We start from the raw sequence: 20,772 nt of genomic DNA on the forward strand, positions 1-20,772 counted from the left end.
GTGCATGTGCATGCAGTTCATATATTTACACCCATGTTGGTTTCCTCTAGACCCATTACTTTCCTCTGAAACAGTGACTTTTGCAGGCAAAACAGTAGAAAAATGGCCATCAGTCGGAGTGTTGGTCTTCCTTCTTTGACATCTCTAACCAAATACATGATGAAAACACAATACAGTACTCTTTGTATTCACCTTTCAAGTCAGTCTGTAGCTTGACACATGGAGGTTGTCATTGTACGCTAACTGAAATAATGAGACTGGGCCATAGTCCACATCAGAGTTGTGTGTTTAATGAGGAACAGATTGTTAGCCAATACTTTTGGCTGATCATTAACTGCATATCAAAACAAAGTAACAATTATAGAGGACTCCATGCCTTCATTAAGCAAAGTCGCACATTAGGCCTCTTGTCTCACACTGTTTTCGTTGTTCTTGTTTGAGTCATCTTCTGCGTGAAGTCCTCATTTGTCAGCGACAAGAGTGAACCCTTCTTGAACTCGCGCATTTGTTTAAGAGATGAGTTTTCTTGTGTTTTGTGGCGGAATTCTTTTCAACATTGTGAGAAGCAGCTCAGAAGAAATCCATGGTTTTAACCCTTTACAGTCGTCTTCCATCTCAAACTGGATGTCAAGACAACTGAATAAATAACAATATTACGCTTACTTGGTGAATTTTCCTTTTCTGGAAAATATAGAGGTGATTTGGACAACAGTCAGCAAAATATCAGCGCTCATTACTTTAAGCCAGGGAGAAGAAGAAGCCTATAAATAATAACGCATGAGGTTAAATAAAGATTCAGCAGCAAGAGTTAGCATAGGGGCTGATGGTCTGACTCCTCAACAGTGTGTTGGCTCAGCACCTCACCAGAACACTGCAACTATTAAGAGTGAACATCACGGCTAGAGAACTTTAGAGAACAATTCTTCGAATTACAGACACTTCCTGATACTTTGTATAAGTACACTAATCTAAATACTTGTATCTGAACTGAATATATTGGAAATACATCATATTGCTTCCGACTGTAGAAACATTCAGGAAGTATTATGATGTACTGCTTCCAGACATTTTGTCATCATCTTCACACAAGATGACTCCCTCATACCATACCATTCCTAACTTGATATCACCTTTACCTAATATTGACAGTCTAAATAAGCCAATTCCATGTTCACTACAACCTCCCTCACTTCTTCGACCAAGGGGTGTCTGTCATTTGAGACTTTGGTGCCCAACTAGTTATCTACAGTGTTAACAAGATTTACATGAATTGTGAAAGAACAATGTAACATTTAGGACCAGTTTACAATTCTAAAATTTGGTTCAAAAATCCCAGAAAATTGCAATGTATTATCAGGAATGGAAGGAAAAGTTCAACACATTCTCGCTCCCAACACCATCAAACAGCGACTGCTTTCAAGTGGTCCAATGCAGGAGGTGAGATCTCATCACAACTTAGATGTCACTTGTTATATTTAGAAGCTTATGTGGCACTGTGCTTTGCTCACATTGCCTACTAGCATGCACCGTAACCTGAACCCCACCTCTATCTATCCTTCTACATGATAAGCTGCCCACAGCATCAGGATCTGGCATGGTCCAATGCAATGTCAACAAGAGGCACAGAAGGCTGACTTCACTAAGGGACACTTGCAGTACACTTGCTTACACTTGTAAGTCCACTTGCTATTAGTCAGTACTGGACTCTATAGAAGCGTGAATCTATTTAGGCCCATCACTTCACAGGGACATGGACATGGACAGCCATGCTCTTTCCTTGGTGAGCCTTTATTCTGGTCGACACATAAATCACAGCGATGACGTGAAAGGTCAACACACCTGTTCTTCTAAGGTGGTGGAGGACAAAACAGCTGTTATCTAAATCTACCCAGCTATTTCCTTCTAGCTACAGCGGTTGGCTGGCAAGGTGCAATTACGGTGGTGAAAAATCTGGCAGCGGTGTCATCACCAGCAATTATGGATATTTCCAGCTGTCACGCCACACAAAGCTGAGTTAATTGTCTTTGCGGAAGTAATCCTTGCTTTGTTTATCAAAGAGAAATGTCAGTACCCACTGCATCCAAAGCTGTCAATATCCCAGAGCACTGATGGCAGGTGGCATTTCGGACCCATGTTGATGGTATTAGTTTTCTCCACACTGTCATGAAGTTTTACAAAGCAGCAAAAGACTCAAGACTCAAATACATGACGCACTTGTTCCTGAAATCTTAGTCATGAAGGCTGTGCGGATAGTTTGGCCTGGAGATCACTGTACACAGATGACACAGATGTATGGTTACATGTGTGATTGAAGGGGACCCACACTACTAATTTAAGTGTCTTCTGAAATGATACTGGACCCTTCAGGAACACAGTTTTTCTGTAGCTCGAAAAGGCTTAGATTCCCCAGCCACACCCACAAGGGCATGTGCTTTCTACGAACCTCCCATGTGAGAACTCTACAGCATATGATCGCTCACCCGAACAGATGAGGAGGAGTGGTGAGGTCGACACACCAATACAGGAGCTGATCGATTTGAGGTTGATAAGAACGGTAAAGGACATGACACACCCCTTCATGTGAGGACATGAAGAGGATTGGGGTGACTAGGGAGGAAAGATGAAGATACCTGCGGGTAGTGGTGGAGGAAACTGACCTGCAGTGACTACCTCAATGGCAGAAGCCAAAAAACAAAGACTTAAAGAAGAAAAATGTTAGGCACACACTTCCCCAAAACAAAACAGCCATCAGTGGTCCACTGATACCAGCTTGAGACTTTTCCATGCCTCCCCGCTGAAGAGCCATTGTCTAGCCTTGAAAGTCTATATTATGGAAAGATTTCGGAGTTCTGCACAAAAGGTAAAAAGGAAAAAAAAAATCACTGCAGTATTAAAACACATCTCTCCTGAGAGTAATAAGCTGTAAAAAAAAGTCTCAAATGTTTGACTTTTTTCAGATGAATTTGTCGATCCATGTGCTTCTGTGTTTGGGACCCGAGGGAAAAATGCACTTATTTGAAGTCACTTTGCTTTAAAGTGTCCCCTAAATCCACTGCAATGTAACATAATGGCTTGGTGTCAAACCTCCCTACTTCCCTGAGAACCACAGTACCACCGACTGAAAGCTCCTTCAAGAGCTCTGAACATGACAGCTTAAAAAGGTAACAAAAATAATACAACCCAATATCAATTGTGCTTTTTGTTCATTTGGCAGGCGTCAAAATGAACTGCAGTTCCTCCTTTTTTTCCAGAAATATATTTTTGCACAGTACTGGGGAAAAATCCAAAGCAAAAAACTCTTCATGACCTCAGGCAACCTAAGGCTTCTTTCAAAACGCAAGATCTCTTTCTTTCTTTGTAACGATGCACACTGATGCTTTAACAAACAAATCCATGTCAATGCAATGACTATCTTGGATCTCGAGGTGTATGTATCTGTGTGTATCTTTGAAATCCGTCTGCTTTCCACAGACAGTTTAAATAAAACAACCTTGTTCCGCCACAGAGCAAATCTATTTTTCCCTTTACATGGTCTGGGTGGATTGTTTACAATTGGGAGGAAGATGTTTGGAAGATGGCAAGACAGAAAAAAATAAAAAATAAAGAGCATAGCAAACATTGGAAATGTGTGTTTGGCAGTGCTGGCATGAATATATAACCATGCCGCAGCAGTGTTTTCAAAGTCCAAGGATAACTTGGCTCTTTGTTGCTGCAATGGTTGGCCGTCTTTTCACAATCTATGACCTGTTTTTCAGCTGTACCTTTTGGTGAAAGCTGAAGGCTTTATTCAGCCGTCAACAACTGCGGACTGAAGAATGTGTCAGTAATACAAAATCTGGTGGATCTGCGAAAGAGCTCAGTGACAGCGACTCACTTTTGGGGTTAGACTTGAGCAAGGTTTCGAAGACTACCTTTAGAAATACAATGCACATTCATTGTTTACTATGTGGGAGACAAACTTGCTTGCTGGAGATGGGGACGCCATTCTTTGTATTACAAAAGAACATTCATATGCACAGCATTTATCTTTTCTACTTATCCACCATCAAGGTCAATGAGGCTGACGTAAAGACTGGTGAAGTGAGTGGGTTACACAATGTGAAAGAAAGCCTCTAAGGGATTTGTCCTAGAGAGCTGTCTATGAACAGACCATGAATGCAAGACACACACAAGGTGTTCTGTTAAGTGGAAAACTTGGATACACGGGAAAAACCAAATCACAAGTGAGTATTTAGTGCAGCACCTCGTAAAATATATTACAGACAGTGAAACTTTCAGCCACAGTAGCTGTAGGAAAGACTAGCTGTATGGATGGGTAAACCAGCCAACATGAGAGGGGACAGAGAAACTGTGACTCTCCTGAAGCCCATGATCATCTCCACTGTCTTCTGGGTGTTGAGCTCCAGGTTGTTGTGGCTGCACCAGGACACAAGCCGCTCCACCTCCCTCTGGTTGGTAACCTTTTCTAATATTCTGACACATTTTTTAACTTAATAGCAAACCTTATTTAAATGCAGCTGACTAATTTAATTCAATTCTCTATTCAGACCTTTGAGCATCTAAATCTACCCATTCACATTAACTCTGACATTTCTGTATGTGACTGCAGATTCTCCAGTAGATATATAACGTCACTTTGACATTCAAAAGCATGAGTCACTTAAACCCCATGTGAGTTACCTTCTGCTTTCTGACTTTAACCAATGCATCAAGCATTCTGTTTACATCTCACCTATACTTCTTTTTTTTGTTGAACCAAACTATTGCAATGTTACAAGTGAACTAGAGATTGACAACTGACAAGGTGCTAGGGAGCAAGCTTGGCCGTGGAATGGTAGTTTCCATTCAATAAGTGGCAGAGATGAAACTCATCTACCCATCACTAATGTCAAGGTGAGGCCACTTCTACAGACTGTTTATGTCTGCACACCCAGGTTTGCTCAAAAAGATGTGAATCAACAGGACATTTTGAATCCCAGTGTTTACTTAAATTGACAGATTTAAGGAATCTTTGACAAGGTCATATTTGAGACTTTTGTCAGGAGAAAGAAAGACTGTGGCAGGCTGTGGAGAAGCCTTGCTACATCTATCCGAACATGTTTGACACTGCCACAAGAAAGTGTCTGGCTCTACATGCAAGACGTCATTCATTCATCAAAGAAGGACACAAGTGATGCAACGATGAGTCACCTGAAGGGGGTCTGGCTACTTGAAAGAACATGACCAGGCCATGTGTCATTATGATATTCAGCGTGTGTTGTTTGCATAGGGAGAATCTAATGTCTGGGGAACCAGCAGGGTGGAAGCAGTAGAGGATGGGGCATGGACAACTCAACTCAGGCCTCCATATCTCAATGTCCAGAGGAACTTCTGCAAACTCTCGACAAGGAAGAGTCAAATTGTCACATCCTCTTCCTCTGATGTCACCGCCCAACCCACCTCGTCATATCCACACCTGCCTCCAATCTCCCGAAGGTTCAAATACCGGACCAACCTGCCAGTCTTCGCCTGTTCGTCAACCCTTCAGTGTTTGTCTTCAAGCCAGATGTTCCGCTGTTTGCCACTGCCTGCCAATACCCTTGTCTGAGTTATTTCAACTGATCCTCCGTACCTCAGAACATCAGCCTACCTGCACCTCCTGCACCCCAACTCCTCAGCCAGCACCTCCTGCACCCCAACTCCTCAGCCTGCACCTCCTGCACCTCAACTCCTCAGCCTACACCTCCTGCACCCCAACTCCTCAGCCTGCACCTCCTGCACCCCAACTCCTCAGCCTGCACCTCCTGCACCCCAACTCCTCAGCCTGCACCTCCTGCACCCCAACTCCTCAGCCAGCACCTCCTGCACCTCAACTCCTCAGCCAGCACCTCCTGCACCTCAACTCCTCAGCCTGCACCTCCTGCACCCCAACTCCTCAGCCAGCACCTCCTGCACCCCAACTTCAACCACTGGACTCCTGGAGCCCCACCAGCCACTCGTCTGGGATCTCCACCATGGCACTAGAAGACTCTTGCGTTTCTGCACAATTAAATATTCAACTCCTGATTTCCAGTCTGCGTTTGAGTCCCCTGCTTCAAACTTGTCACACAAATTTCCTTTTTTACTATTATCACAATAAAGAACATAAGCAGAAGAGTTGGCCATTCACACTGTGTTTCTCCTGTTACTATGCAATATTTGTGCCATGAGGTATGCTACTGTATATTGTGGCCATAAAATGATGCAATGAAGAACAACTGTTGTCCTTGTCCTAGAACTAACCAAGTAGTCAGATTCCCTTCCCCTCCCTTCAGATGTCTTTGTGAGAAGTTTTTCATGTCTGAGACATCAGTAGAATGTTGAAGGCATGTCATTGTTGGTAGTGAATCAGGACATTCAGATTTCCTCGACAGCTCCTCACATTCTTTGATGGAAACGGTTTCGTCTTTTCAAGGGGAAATGACGGTGCGCCACACACTCCACACAGTTGTGAGCAAGACTTTGACATTCAGCAGTTGTCTACAGTTTCAATATAAATTCAATTAAATGATTCAAATGTCCAATTTGGTCCAATCAGGTTCAATTTCATCACTTTGGCCCCTGGTCAGACACTATTCATTTACCACTCACTCTTCTCATTAGGCCTTGCGTAAACCCCCAAAAGAGTTTGCCTTTTGCTTACACCAGCTCATTTGCTCTGGAAGAAGCCGGTGGTCTTCAAAGTCTGCAGCAGACTACACTCCCGATTCACAAACACTTTCAAATAAGATCAGAGAGCTCAGAGAGATCAGAGATTCAGATGATATTAACATCTTGCTTCAGTCGAATGTGTAACTCTGGCTGTGGCTCAGTAAAAAAGGTTGTGTGGCCTCTGGGAGGAGGAATCCAGGCCAGGCCTAAATTAAATTCCTAGGAAGCAGATGACTTCGCTGACCAGCCATCTCTAAGAGTTCATCACAATGACTGTAGTACACAGACAGGGGGATTTATTCATAATCATCAGGATCCGATCGCCACCTCGAACACCTCAATAGATTTTTAATAGAAGGCAACGCAACTTAACCTCCAGTTATATCCAGAGATATCAGGGCAAGTGTCTTGTCGGGATTGTGGAAAGCACATGTCAGCTATTTAAAAGTGATTTTCTATTGTCTAACTCATTCACCAAAAGAATATTGGAAGGAGGAGATGGATTATTACAGCGCTTGAGCCTGAGGCATTGGAACTTGCTGGACTCTTCTACAAGCATTACTGGCAACACTGCAGTGTATGATATATTTATTTATTCACTTGGTGAAATAATAGGTACAACTGCACTACGACTACTACTGTTATGTTTGCCAGCAGCTGACAACTGACAGGTGTTTCTTGATATTATCTATAGTCTACACATTTGAATATAAGACTAATTACAGTGGTGCCTCGGTTTTCGAACGTCTCAGAATTTGACAACATTTCTAGATTTTTTTTCTTCGGATTTCAAACGAAAATTCAGAACGCCCCCGAAATAAGCGGGAAAAAACATAACGTGCGTGGACCGAGCTGACCCACGACACGCTTTGTTATTGTGTATACCGCAGCCTCTGTATGCAGACGTGTCCAGTTAGCTACATTTACGGACTGTTTTTTCTTCATATTGAGGTGTAAAACCTTTCCTGTCTCCGCACTGGACCGTGGTAGAGTGTCACAGGGGAGGTGCTCGCTCTCCACACCTCCGAGGCTGGAGCTCACTCCAGGGTTTGATGTCCTGTTGTGGGCTGGAGCTGGGACAGGGATGAGGCGAGTCTGGGACAGAGCGTTACTTGGTTTATGACTTTGTCACAGCCAAACTGCACAGAAGCGCACATTCAGAGCTGGACACGCACCGGGCACCTCTTCACTTCTGGAGAGACGTCACTCACTCGGCAACCCCTCCCACATGCAGCGGCCACACACATAGAGGAACAGCGCACCTGCAGCAGACACTCTACATTCACTCCTACAGAAGCCTATTTTAAGGCTTGGAACGCATTATTTCTTTTTCCATTCATTGTAATGGGAAAAAAAAAATTGACAGATTTCGAACAATTCGCTTCTCAAACGACCTTCTGGAACGGATTGTGGTCGAGAACCGAGGTACCACTGTATTTGCTTATATTGGGTGCAGTTGGTGAATGAAACACCAACACCAACACCAACCAAACATTCAGACCCATTTCATAAATGTATTCGTAACTTGGCTACTGTCAACATTAATAGGTATTATGGAAATTAAGCACTGCATACTAATTTGATGTCATTTCAAAGAGCACACAATGTATACATTTGACTCATGCCATGTTTATGTAGCATTAGTTCCACAACTCCATCACTGTGGGAGCTAAAAAACTAAACCCCAGCAAGCAGTGTTCCTGCGATAGAAGCATGCTGCCAGGCACGTCAAGGTGTTTACCTGAATGTAGCCTTAAGGATCTGGCCAGAGGTGCTCTCTTTGGTGTGGTTGTTGTATCCGTAAAAGAGGTCTCCGAACACAGTCTGGTTTGCAGGGATGTCCGTCGCTTCTCCACAGTCAACGCCCTCAGTGCAGGCTTCAGACAGGGGCAGGCACGACCTCCCATCTGGCCCCCGCTTGTAGTCTTCGATGCATCTGAAATACAACGGAGCTAAGTTGAGCTTAGTCAAGTATGTATATACAATCTCCCAACCGAACACATTCTCCCTCCCAAGCTTCAAATCGACTATTCTCAAGCGGACTTTTGCAACCAAGGGTAACGCCAAACACAACCCTTCCTTTTGGACCATCCAGTGAGAGGGGAAACAATTTACTGCATTGAAATACCAAATTGTCAATGCAGAAGGCTGACTTCACCATCGACGCTGGGTGTTAATGTCAACTTGAAAATGGACAAAAATGGATGCCAATAATGGCCTAGGTGTCACTTAAGTTGATGTTGATGTGTTTCCCTTTCACCACAATGATTGGCAGGAGTTTGGTTGCTTGCTTTATTTGTTTGTAAACAGAATAACTACAACATGGAAGGACCTATCTTTCATATTTTTGCTTTTTCATGTTCATATTTCATGTATATAGCGCTTTTCTCAGGTACTCAAAGAGGCTTTACAGTTTACAGATTATTACAATACACATAGGGCAATAATATTGTTTCCAATCTGGGCATGTATGAGGGATGCACTCTGAGTTCCGTACTAGATTACTTTGACCATAGCTGGGTTCCCCATGAGAATATTCCATCAGGAGGTATCAAATATACTACGTCAAAGCCTTGAAGCTGGACTCTGTGACAGTTAAGATGGAATCTCTTCAGCTCTTTATCACAGGTCCCTTGGTTTTCTCTCTTTTGGAACAAAGCAACAAACTTCAACTCGAGGCCCGTGGTCCAAATAGGGGTCTGCAAGCCATGGCATTTGTTAAAGATGGAAAGAGGAAAGAAGGAAAGAAAAAAATAGATACACTCTTAAGGCAGCAAGGTGCACCATCTTTTTCATCTTGCAGAGAAGTGGTCAAAGCATTGCGTCTGTCTCAAAAGAAGTCAAGGGACCACAGGGGTAGAAAAATCTTTACAACCACGTTAGAGGCAGACGGCACTTGTTAAATTTCCTCAGTGTCAAACTACATCAAACCGAACAGAGTGCTCAAGTGAAGTGAGTTGGCACACAATGTGAAAGGAGAAACTACAACACTTCTCCCAAGATTCAAGATGTGAGGGCGGATCAAAACGCTGGTGTCTGTCAACTCCCCAGAATGTATAAAGAACAAATTAAGCGATGAGAGGAATGGCTGCAGGGGCTTAAAAAGAGCATCAAAATCTGTCAAGGATTTATTAGGCGAGGAGAACCATCTGAATGCCAAATGCTGCACAGCTATCAAAGGGCTTTGTTGGATACAGAGGTGGATTAGTCACATCTGCATTGAAGTATCAGACAACAGCAGCACCTATGTGTTATAGATTGAGGCTTTCATCACCTGATTGTTTGAATCCAGCATAAAACCCTTTCACCCACTACAGGATTTTCATACAGACCGGATGCAGAAGCATCTATTCATGGACAGAAATGAAAGAAAGACATGGATTTTGAAAAGGGCCATGAGGGAGGACGATTTAAAAAAGAAAGCGCAATGTTTAGAAATGTCTCGTGCGAGATCAAAAAAGTGCCGTGAGATTATGAAGGAACCAGTCGCTGTTGGACACTGTATTTAGGATAACAAAGAAACGGTGACGCCATGTTTCCATGGTAGATTACGGGTATTTATTACCTAAGACCTTCTTAAGCAGTTCTTATTTGGTGGGTAAAGAATATCCACTGTATTACAGACACATCCTTTTGCACTAAGGTAAAGAACCACAGGTTTCAGAGTTGACTTTAATAAAAATGTGCTCAGGGTGACTGGTTGTGCTCCCTGTTGGAAGTGCTATTTAAAATCCCTCATTGTATTAAGCTGACTTTGACCCATGATGACAGTAAGCATTGATCTTGGGCTACTGCATTAGGAATGAGTCACACATTGTGCCCCATCATGAATAAAGAAAAGGAATGAGTCAAAAGAAAGGTCTGATATAAGCACTGTTTAAACTTGGATTGAAGAAGTGACCTGAACAGTCAAAAACCAAGGTCCGATCGTGGTAGTCAGTGTTAATACTTTATCAACTACTACTTCATTTATTTCTGTATTTCATGCTCAAAAATTGTCATGAGATATGGAGCCAATAAATATATCATATAAGCCTGCTGCACCTCCGTGAGGTTTTATTTTTAAGCATACCGGACCCCACTATCTTCAAGTTTTGACGGTAGGAGCAGATAACAGAAATATCAGCATGGGGTTCAGAGAGCATAAAGTAAGAGCCCTTAAACCGACTTGATAAGTGACATGAAGGACCCCCACCGAAGCAAAAGCACTTAATATGCCACTGCACACCCACCTTATTAGGGATTAGAGCGATTATTTAAATGATCAGATTAGACTAAACTCCCAAAAACCTCAGCACAAACCAGGAACCCATTGCCACGATGCAGTCATATCACTGCGATCTGAACTGACTAAAGCACACGCAGACACTCTGTCCCTCTTAAGATGGCGGCCAGTGCTCACCTGTGCCTCTGCACTCTCACATTGGTGGTGAAACCCTCAGGCCAGTACACATAAGGGCACCACATTGACATCAACCACAGAAGTAACTGTCTTTATGAATGCATATAATAGGGATGGGCGATAACGCCAAAAAAGTTATCACGATAAATGTTGAAATTTCGGCGATAACGATTATCATCACGATAAATACATTTTCATTCTATTCCATGGGTTGGACACTAGAGTCTCTCTTGAACCTGTTTTATGATGAAAATCATTAGTGGAGTTTGTCTCCAACATCATTTGTTTATGTTTAAATATAACAGTTGACTAAGTGTAGAGACGAGAAATTCAATGTTTCACGTCTCTCGAAGAACCCGGTCGTTTTATTTAGGGGTTAAATTGAGCCGTCTGTCTGCTGTATATCAATGATCATTTAGTTATATTCTATTCTCGAAATCATGATACAAACTGTCAGTCCTTTGTCTTGTGTGATGAAAAATATTTTCACAATTCTCTCTTCTAAAATGGTTGTTTTTCATTGCCTTATTGAAGATTTCACAAGTACTTTGTTGACCGTTTTAGAATTTGTTGATGGTGCCTAACTGATGCCTGGTCATAGCATTAGCGCTGCCTGAGAGAGTGTGTCCGCGATCAGTGAACCCTAATGGGGACACGGCCGCCAATACTGGAGCAGAGGTGTCATGTTCATGCGTGCAGGTCCATGCAGCCAGTGTGTCACGTGTTTATCGAATGTATTGTGAGACGCACAATTGTCATCGTGGAGATTGTGTTTGGCAGTATATCGTGTACGATAAATTATCGCCCCTCCCGAGTGGGTAAAAATAATAAACACTCAGATTTGATTTGACTTCATGCTCACTCAGAAGCTACGTGCAAACAGATGGTGGAATGTACACAGACACAGTCTTGACTTTCTTTGAATGGTCATGGCAACAACTAGTGATGGGACTCCTGAAACAGTGTGCATATTGTCAGAGCCCAATTGACGGCACATCTGGCGGACTCTGAAACTACAGCTTTAGCCTCATGAAGCCACATCAGCCCTGACAACTGACACTCGTGAGAGAAATTAAACTGAGACCCTCAGGGTAAACGATCATGTAGTAAGGTCAGGAGAAACCTAAACGGACAAAAGATGCTTCAAATTTTTCCGAATTTCCAATTACAATTTTTATAAGCAGGTGGCTTTTTATTGAGAATTGAACAAGAATTAGAAGAGAATTATTTCCCACCTCAATCTTTGTTTCTGAATGTAAAAAAAAAATACCATTACGTGTGTAATGTATTCACACAAGACATGTCTGAATTACTTGTTGATCATTTGAGTTCTCCTTCATTTCCAGCCACACTGACTTCACGAATTTATTTATTTTTTCCTCACCCAATAAACATAGCAAGAAGTGTCTTGTTATGATTAGCATTTGCTTATTAGTAATTGAAATACCACTGACGTGCAACTTTTTATACAAAGTTCTAGTTAGAATGTCTGCAATAACTGCCTCATTGGAAATGCTGCTTGAAAGCGCGACAAATACCTAAAAAGCGGCCATAATTTTGTTTAACTGAACAAAAATAGTCTCTAGATTTAGAGCAGTTCAAATGAATCTTTTTGTCAGTAGAAACATAACATCAATAAGAGCTTGTTCCTACATTTCAACATGAAAAATACTGCAATGCCAAAACCACAGGACGTCACACAGACTCCCCCCTTGGACAGAGATTTGTGGAGCGCGGTGTCGATCTCCTTCCCTCAGTCCAAAAGGCCATCTCTTTGTTGGCTACATATAGCACAAACACGGCTCTAAAGGGAGACTCTGGCGCACGTCCTGCAGCTGCCATCTTAATCTGATGATCCTTTGTAGCTGGGTCTTAAAGAAAGGCTGACACATGTTCCTCTCCCACACAGCCAAAAAACACACTCTTCATCTCTGTCAAACAATCGCTCCATGACGTCCGTAAGTTGCTCTATTTACCCTGTGACAGCACAGGATACAGTATTATCTATTCTCAAACGACATAATGAGACCTGTAGGCCAGAGGAATTGATAGAGAGTGATGAATCCTTTAAAATATTTGTAGATCCAGACGATAATTTGGAAGTCAACTTATATTTCATTTAGTCCCTTAATCTCATATATAGTAAAAATATACATATACAGCAAAAAATGTGCAACATTGTTCATCCCTCTTTGAACGATTTTGCTGACAGATGGATATATGGCGGTGGAAGTCACTGTGGAAAGAAGAATTATCATTGCAAATACAGTGCTGGGAAGCTGTAAGACTGGTGACATTCGCACTGAAGAATTGCATTAATTGGGGTACTTAAAAAGCACTCCAAAGCAGGTGCAGCTTGTCCTCCTTACCCACAGAACATCTGGATGTTGTACAGCGTCGGGTCATCCTCAAGAGGGGCCAGCTGCTGGAGACACAGCTGCTCGCAGCCGCCGTTGAATCCATCAGAGCAGTCAATGCCAATGCGGTGGTCATAGCATCCAGTACCATCCTTCATTGGACTCAAGCCAGGTGGGCACTGGAAGAGTGTAAAACAGTTTGGTCAGCCATAAATGTTAGAGGGAAGAATCAAAAAGTCTGTCCATAATAATAATAATAATACACCACCCACTCTTATATATTACTATGAATCCCTCTTTTCTCTTTATTTATTGATTGTTTTAAACAGAAAGGTGATGGGTAGTAAACACCTACAAACAAAAACTGAACACACAAAGTATGTATCCTTCAAAAGTTGGGAGTCATCGTGTTGCATGCACGTAGCTCCCTCACTGAAAGGTGAGGTTCACTGGTGTTCATTTGCAGAACTGAATCTCACACTCCGCAGGCTCAAGCTGCAGTTCCCCGGCTCTGCTGTTCACAGACATGTCAAGTCAAATTCAAATCCTGTTTTTTTTGCACAGCGATTATACTTGAGGGAAGTTTGATAATTGCAATTTAAAAAGGTGAACAAAGAACATGCAGCCGCCGTCCTCTGAATGGGTGAGAGAATAGAAATCTCAAGGACTTATCAGTGTCCGCGGTGCTTGTTCAGCTAATGGGGTCCACAAAGTCATTATGGTCTTGCACTTTATTATTTTTGCACTTAGAAAATATGGTATGTATTGTCATCACCACTGAGCATAATAATATTAACCTGCAAAAATAAAAAAATAAAAAAAATGTCAATTCATATGTTCCTGAATGAATCAGAATGCATTTGGATGATAATAATAACAATAATAATTAATAACTGGTTGTAATTTCTACATGTCGAATGCTAAAAGTTACCAAAAACAAATGAATGACAACAACACACAACAGGTAAAGAAACAGAACATACTGAAAGCGCGAGTCGTGTTGTTGTCATTGCTATTATACACAAATATTGATCTTGTCATGAGAGGTGCCACTGCTGCAAATGATTTATTAACTACAAAGCAAAGCGCCGTGATGCATTGAGTTTCTCCACACTGCTGTTGCCCAGAGTCTTTAAATCACTGGAACTCCATATAATCGATGGACGTGTTGCCTGCTGAGATTGCTTTGTATTGAAGGGTCGCTGAACTGTAGCTTTCCAGCCACATATCTCTCTATTGACTTCTGTATTAGGCTTCCGACATGCTGCAATTGAAATAAATCTGAGCAATTTTCCAGCTGTGCATCAGACAATGACCATTATGAATATGCTGCCAGAGTAATAATCTATTCCATTAAAATACTGCGGCAATAAATTTAAAAAAAGCAACAAAAAAATCAAAGCAATGAAACAAAAACAAAAACAAAAAAATCATAAAGACAATAACTCAGAATGAATTTACGGTTAATTAGAAGCTCTGGTTATGGACAGTGTTTTCAGTCCAAATGTACCATTTTTGATGGATTTTTGGTGTTTTTTTTCTTTGAGGAACATGACTGTCACGGGACGGAGGGACGAGGGAGCTAAAAGCCACGTAGAGAGGACGTGGAGCTGAAGGTCACGTAAAGAGGACGTGACCAGGACCCAAGCGCAAGCGGTGGTAGGCACAGGAGGCAGGAGCAAGTAAAAGAATAGATATTTAATTATTAAACAAAAACAGAACAGAACAGAAAGCGTCACCGAACCGGGAAGAAACATAGCGAACGCAGAATGTAAAAAACAGAGTAACGAAACTAACAGAAGTGCACAAACATGAGTAAAAAGTCCAGACAGAAAGCGTCACCGAACCGGGAGAAAACGAACTTAAATCACTGGTAACTAGTTTGACAAAAACACAAACAACAAATAATCACAAAAGGAACCAGGGAGAACGCGGAAGCACGAGGAAACAAAACACTAAACTCAAGGCAGCAGGGTTAAACACAAAGTAACTAAAGAACTAGCAAGCGCACAGAATAAGAGACCGAAAACAAAGAGAGCCACGAGAACCAGGAGTTAAATGAACTAGCTAGCAAACAGAACAAAAAGCCGAACACAGGGAGAGACACGAGAACCAGGAGTTAAATGAACTAGCTAGCAAACAGAACAGGAGCCGAACACAGGGAGAGACACGAGAACCAGGAGTTAAACGAACTAGCTAGCAAACGGAACAAAAAGCCGAACACAGGGAGAGACACGAGAACCAGGAGTTAAATGAACTAGCTAGCAAACAGAACAGGAGCCGAACACAGGGAGAGACACGAGAACCAGGAGTTAAATGAACTAGCTAGCAAACAGAACAGGAGCCGAACACAGGGAGAGACACGAGAACCAGGAGTTACCACAGGGGAAAAAGAGGAGTCCAAAAATCACAGGAACCAGAGGACACATCACAGGGAACAAAAGGAGTCCAAAAATCACAGGAACCAGAGGACACATCACAGGGAACAAAAGGAGTCCAAAAATCACAGGAACCAGAGGACACGTCACAGGGAACTTGGGACACCATGGGGGAAAATATAACGGTCTGGCACACGTTGCTGGAGCCCAGGTGTTCTTGTAGACAAGTCATCAGAGGTTAATCGGCTCCAGCCGTGTGCCAAAGGAACAGAGGGGAAAAAAGCAAAACCAGGACTCGGAGCCTGTAAGCGGAGCCATGACAATGACTTTTCAAATGCTGACTGTAGGCAGCCTGTGGATTCTTATTACTATATTGGTTTGTTTTGGAAAATTCTGTTCAGGAAGCCACAAAAAAAATCCCTTTACATCTTCGTAGTGCTTGAAAAATATGTATCTGTATCTTATACTAATTCTAAAATAACTTCCAGAATAAAATTAAGACAGATGCGTGAATTTATTTTGTGGGACTATAATCTAAAGATAATCCTATGACAGGGATAGGTTTAGGTGAAACATGAGCCAAGAGGGTGAAGAAAGACATGTTCTGGAGTAAACTCAGGCGATGGAGGACGGTCTGAAGAGGGCGAGAGCAGTGACATGGAGCGAACCTAAATGGCCATATGCTGTTGTGATGAGGGGGGCATGAGTTGGGGAAGTTTTAGACACATGGACGGACAGATGGTTCCACACTTTGAAGAAAAGATGGAGATGGTGCTGCACAAAAAGGAGAAAGGAAATTATTATTATTATTAATCTATAATGTGAATTGCAATAATGTAAGCAGATTACATTTGGTGTTTTAGTGGCCATGTAATAATTAATTTTCTGCAAACCAAAAGCAATTATTACGCTACACCTGAACAAGTCTGAAACACAAGCTCCACTTGGATTTCTCTCTCATTATAAGGTGACTGGTGAACTCACAGAATGAGACCTTATAGGGGAAAGTAAAGTGCATTTTCTCCAGCGTTTTAATAAGTTGACATGAAGTGTGAGTTCCGTTGGTCCTGCTGTGAAGAAAGCTGGAGCCACAAAGCAAGCCCCTTGAACCACGATGCCTTTTAATCCTGTTTCTTAATGGAGATAAATTCCAGCAGTGATTCCGAGGCTTAAGGGAGTCAGCACAGTGCCATTGCCAAACAGCAACAAATCCCTGCAAAAGTAGTTGGATAAGCCACGCACTGCTCCAATTTGCCTGATGGGCAGATCGCAGCAGAGCAAGAAAGAATGCGATAGTCAAATAAGAAACAAATACAGTTTGTTCCGTACTCACATTTGGCAGACGAGGGACAAACCTGCGCCTTGAAAGACTAGTTGCCGTTTTCTTAAACAGCCACTCATTTATCAGACAAGCACTGTTTAACTTTGTTTTGATTTCAGTTCAACACTCTCTTGTCAATCTTGAAGTGTTACATTTCAAATGTGGAGTGTTTGCTTGGTTGCAAATGAGGGATAAACTGGCAACAACCATGTCAAGTTATAAAGCCACTTATCTGATGAGAGGTGTGAAAAAGCATCATATGAAGCATCTCCAGAATGGTTCACTATCAAGACATCTGTCAAGACAGCAACATGAGAATAACCTTGTACTGTGTATATGCTTGAACACTTCATTTACAGTACTGTGCTAGTACCACAAAGTACACATGCCAGGGAGCTTGGCACGATCCTGTCAGCCCTCGCCCTCTGACACATAGGTCATCCCTACTTCAGTTTCACTATCCGCCCATTAAAAGTACTGTATACCTCTTGCTTCAATAACAAAAGTCATTGTCAAACACTCTTCTCAGTGATAGTGCAATTGCAAATAACTGGACTGTAGCCAGGGGTTTCAGAGGGTTGGTGTTGCAAAAAGGTGAATCTAAAAAGTAAGGATCTTTTCTTGTACGGATCATCCTGTCCTCCAGTTAGCATCATTGGCCTATGTCTATTAAACAGTGTTTCACACTTGCAACTGGCCCTGAGCACAAAAGAAACACGCCACCCACAGACACTGACCCTGTAAAGAATTCAAGACAGATCGATTAACAACTGACTGTTGACTCTTAAATACAGAGAAGCCAGTGGAAAACTGAGTTTGACTCATACTGTTTATGACTGAAGTCTATAATTAGTTTGCAAGAGCAATTATTCAGACACAGGTAGGCAGCAGAGTCATGTGCCTAATCCTCACACCATGACACACTGAACCTGCATGTGTCCGGCTGAAACCACATGAGTTTCACTCTTGTGCAAACTGTGTTTTCTTTCTATTTGGGGTAGTACAGGGAGCAGCATTAATTTGTGATCTCTAACACACAAACAAGGGAGAGGAAATTCATTCAGTGGTTTTAATGTCAATGTTTTGTCCATGTACACAGGAAGATATGAGTCTGTCCAATTAAATATTGCATTAAACTTCTTATGACACTGTCAGTAACTGCTTTTGCAGATGGAAATGACAATAAAAAGTTGTGCGATCTGCATAGCTGCTGTTCCATTTGGTAAATACATTTAAGGTATGGCACATAACAGTAACATGGAATCATAGTTACTAATATAGCCTGTCTACCTACATAACAAAATGTTACGTTACAGTAAATGAATAATAAATAATACAAAATAGTAATAATTCGCAAGTCTTTAAATGAATCCTTGTATGGAATGTGAAACAAAGTAAAGACTGATTCAACATTGAATTTTACTGGGTGTGATTCTACGCAACTCCTTCCAAAATTATTCTTAAGCACAAGATGTAATTATATATATATATATATATATATATATATATATATATATATATATATATATATATATATATATATATATATATATATATATATATATTATATATATATATATATATATATTTTTTTTTTTTCATTAGCGCCAACCCTTTGTGGAGAGATTAGAAACTAAATAAATGAAAAAAAACATAATAATAATGATAATAACAATAATAAAAACCAATTCATTTAAAATGGCATGAAAAAAAACAATTTAAATTATAAGAATCAAATCTCATTGAATTAGATCAGGAATCTATCGGTCAGTGTTGGATCGAATGTCAAAAGTGGATGGACTTAGGGGTCGTGAACTTCCTTTTCATGAACTCTACTTTTCAACATGGTGTTAACTCCAACAGTCAATACACACATGCACAAGAGTCTGTTAATATGCTCTCCAATGTTTACCATCAACTGCTAAAGTTCCAACAAATTCAGAAAGACATCGAGACCACCCACACCGCCATCAACGTTGGACCCTACCCCGCATTACCATCTGACCCACCACACCCAGAGTTATCAACACCGACCCTCAGAGTTGCAAACCAGTCGCCTCTACCGTCTGCATCCACGTTGCCATCTGCAACAGAACTTACACCGGCAACCTCGCTCCAAATACCCCCTCACCACATCTGTCGACAGCAGTAGAAACACCAGCTCTCACTTTCCTTTTAAAGCATGTACCTTTGCTTTCTTCGAAAATAAATAACTGACGACCAACTACTGGTATAATGTGTTCAGAAAAGGTAAAAAATGAAGGACATACATTTGCAGATGCTGGATTACACGTCATGAACTGTACTGTTACCAAAGCAACATACAGAAGTCAATTCACCATCAAGGAGGTCCGAAGTAAAATCAAAATCCTTACCTCTAGTGGGCCATTAAATCTTGCTAGAGGTCATTTTGGGCACTTGCGCTTACAACCCAACTGGCCTTTTTTCTTGGAAGGACAGTTATGTCCCATTAATCATGATCCGTCACCATAAAATAGCTTGATTAATGTGTACCTTGGTCTCCACTGTCATGCTGCACCTTGATGGCAAGTAAAGACAAACCATAAAAACCACAAAGGATTCCCAGTTCTGCTGACGATTTTATACACAGCCATAGCCTAAATACACATATATTCAACGACCAGGGAAGTGGGGTCAAGGACAGACATACCTCACCCAGACCATGACTGAAGTCAACACAGGCTTAGTGTCATGAAATCTGATCCCAGCACAGATTGCTTGGTGGCTGAAAAAGCTGAGCCGATTGGCTGAAAATAAAGACTAGGGTGACAACTAGTGGTTATTTCAAATATAAAATAAAAACAAAAAGTGTTTTTTTTCTAACCTTGTTTTGAAAATGAGAACTGAATGAGAACTGCCAGGCAATGAATCATTTATTTAAAAGAGAGATAGTCGTCTCAACTCTCTGGTGCCTGACCATAGTGCAGCGGTTTGGCGTTGTGATTTATCATTTGATCAGAAGCTCTCTTCACTGTATCACTTCAGATGTCACTTGTATTTATAGCACCTCATGTGGCCTCTCCCCTCACCGGGACATCTTATCCTGCCAACTGAAAGGAGCGCCATCCCATGGCTAAGCCCAACCTCAACCTCCGTCTGTCTTTCACGTGAGGTGCAGCCCACAATGTCAGGTTAAGTTATTCCATACACAATTTTGTTTGCCACACACAGACATGACTACTGTCATGACCTACCTGCTAAAGCGTAGTAGACAAACTGGTCATCAAAGCTAGAGATCTGTATACATAGGTCCAAGATTTTATGGAAATCAAATTTTCCAATGCGTACCACTACTCAACTGTTCTGACCGACTCACTGCCCAGTCTAAACTACAAGTTGCCCTTTCACACTTGAAGCTGAATCAATCTTCTGACAGTGGTCAGCCAGCCTGCTTTGGGCCTAATAAATAACATGCTCAGGACTCAGGACCGGAGTTTGATGGCGATGTCATATGAAAGTTGACCCGTGACCTTATAGGGAGACTCCACTCATTCCGGGGAAAACAGAATTGCATCACTCGTATGGTTTTTCTATACGAACATATAATTTAAAAAGGCTTCAATCAAACCTTCTCTTGCATGACCTATGTGCTTGGTGTGTAGTGTATGAGTGTGTATCTCTGTA

General features: G+C 41.7%; 1 protein-coding gene across 7 annotated transcripts in view; it reads right to left on the reverse strand.

Annotated features, from left to right (window-relative positions):
• Nucleotides 1-20,772, reverse strand: part of astn1 (astrotactin 1) — a 294,106-nt gene that overhangs the window by 186,932 nt on the left and 86,402 nt on the right. For all 7 annotated transcript variants that reach the window (XM_053882621.1, XM_053882619.1, XM_053882617.1 and 4 more), the window contains 2 exons: nt 13,441-13,607; nt 8,411-8,605 (listed from right to left, as the gene is read on the reverse strand). In XM_053882621.1, coding sequence (XP_053738596.1) covers nt 8,411-8,605; nt 13,441-13,607 — 362 coding nt within the window. The remainder of the gene's footprint in view (nt 1-8,410; nt 8,606-13,440; nt 13,608-20,772) is intronic.

Source organism: Synchiropus splendidus, chromosome 13, assembly GCF_027744825.2.
Source record: "Synchiropus splendidus isolate RoL2022-P1 chromosome 13, RoL_Sspl_1.0, whole genome shotgun sequence".
Taxonomy (NCBI): Eukaryota; Metazoa; Chordata; class Actinopteri; order Syngnathiformes; family Callionymidae; genus Synchiropus; species Synchiropus splendidus.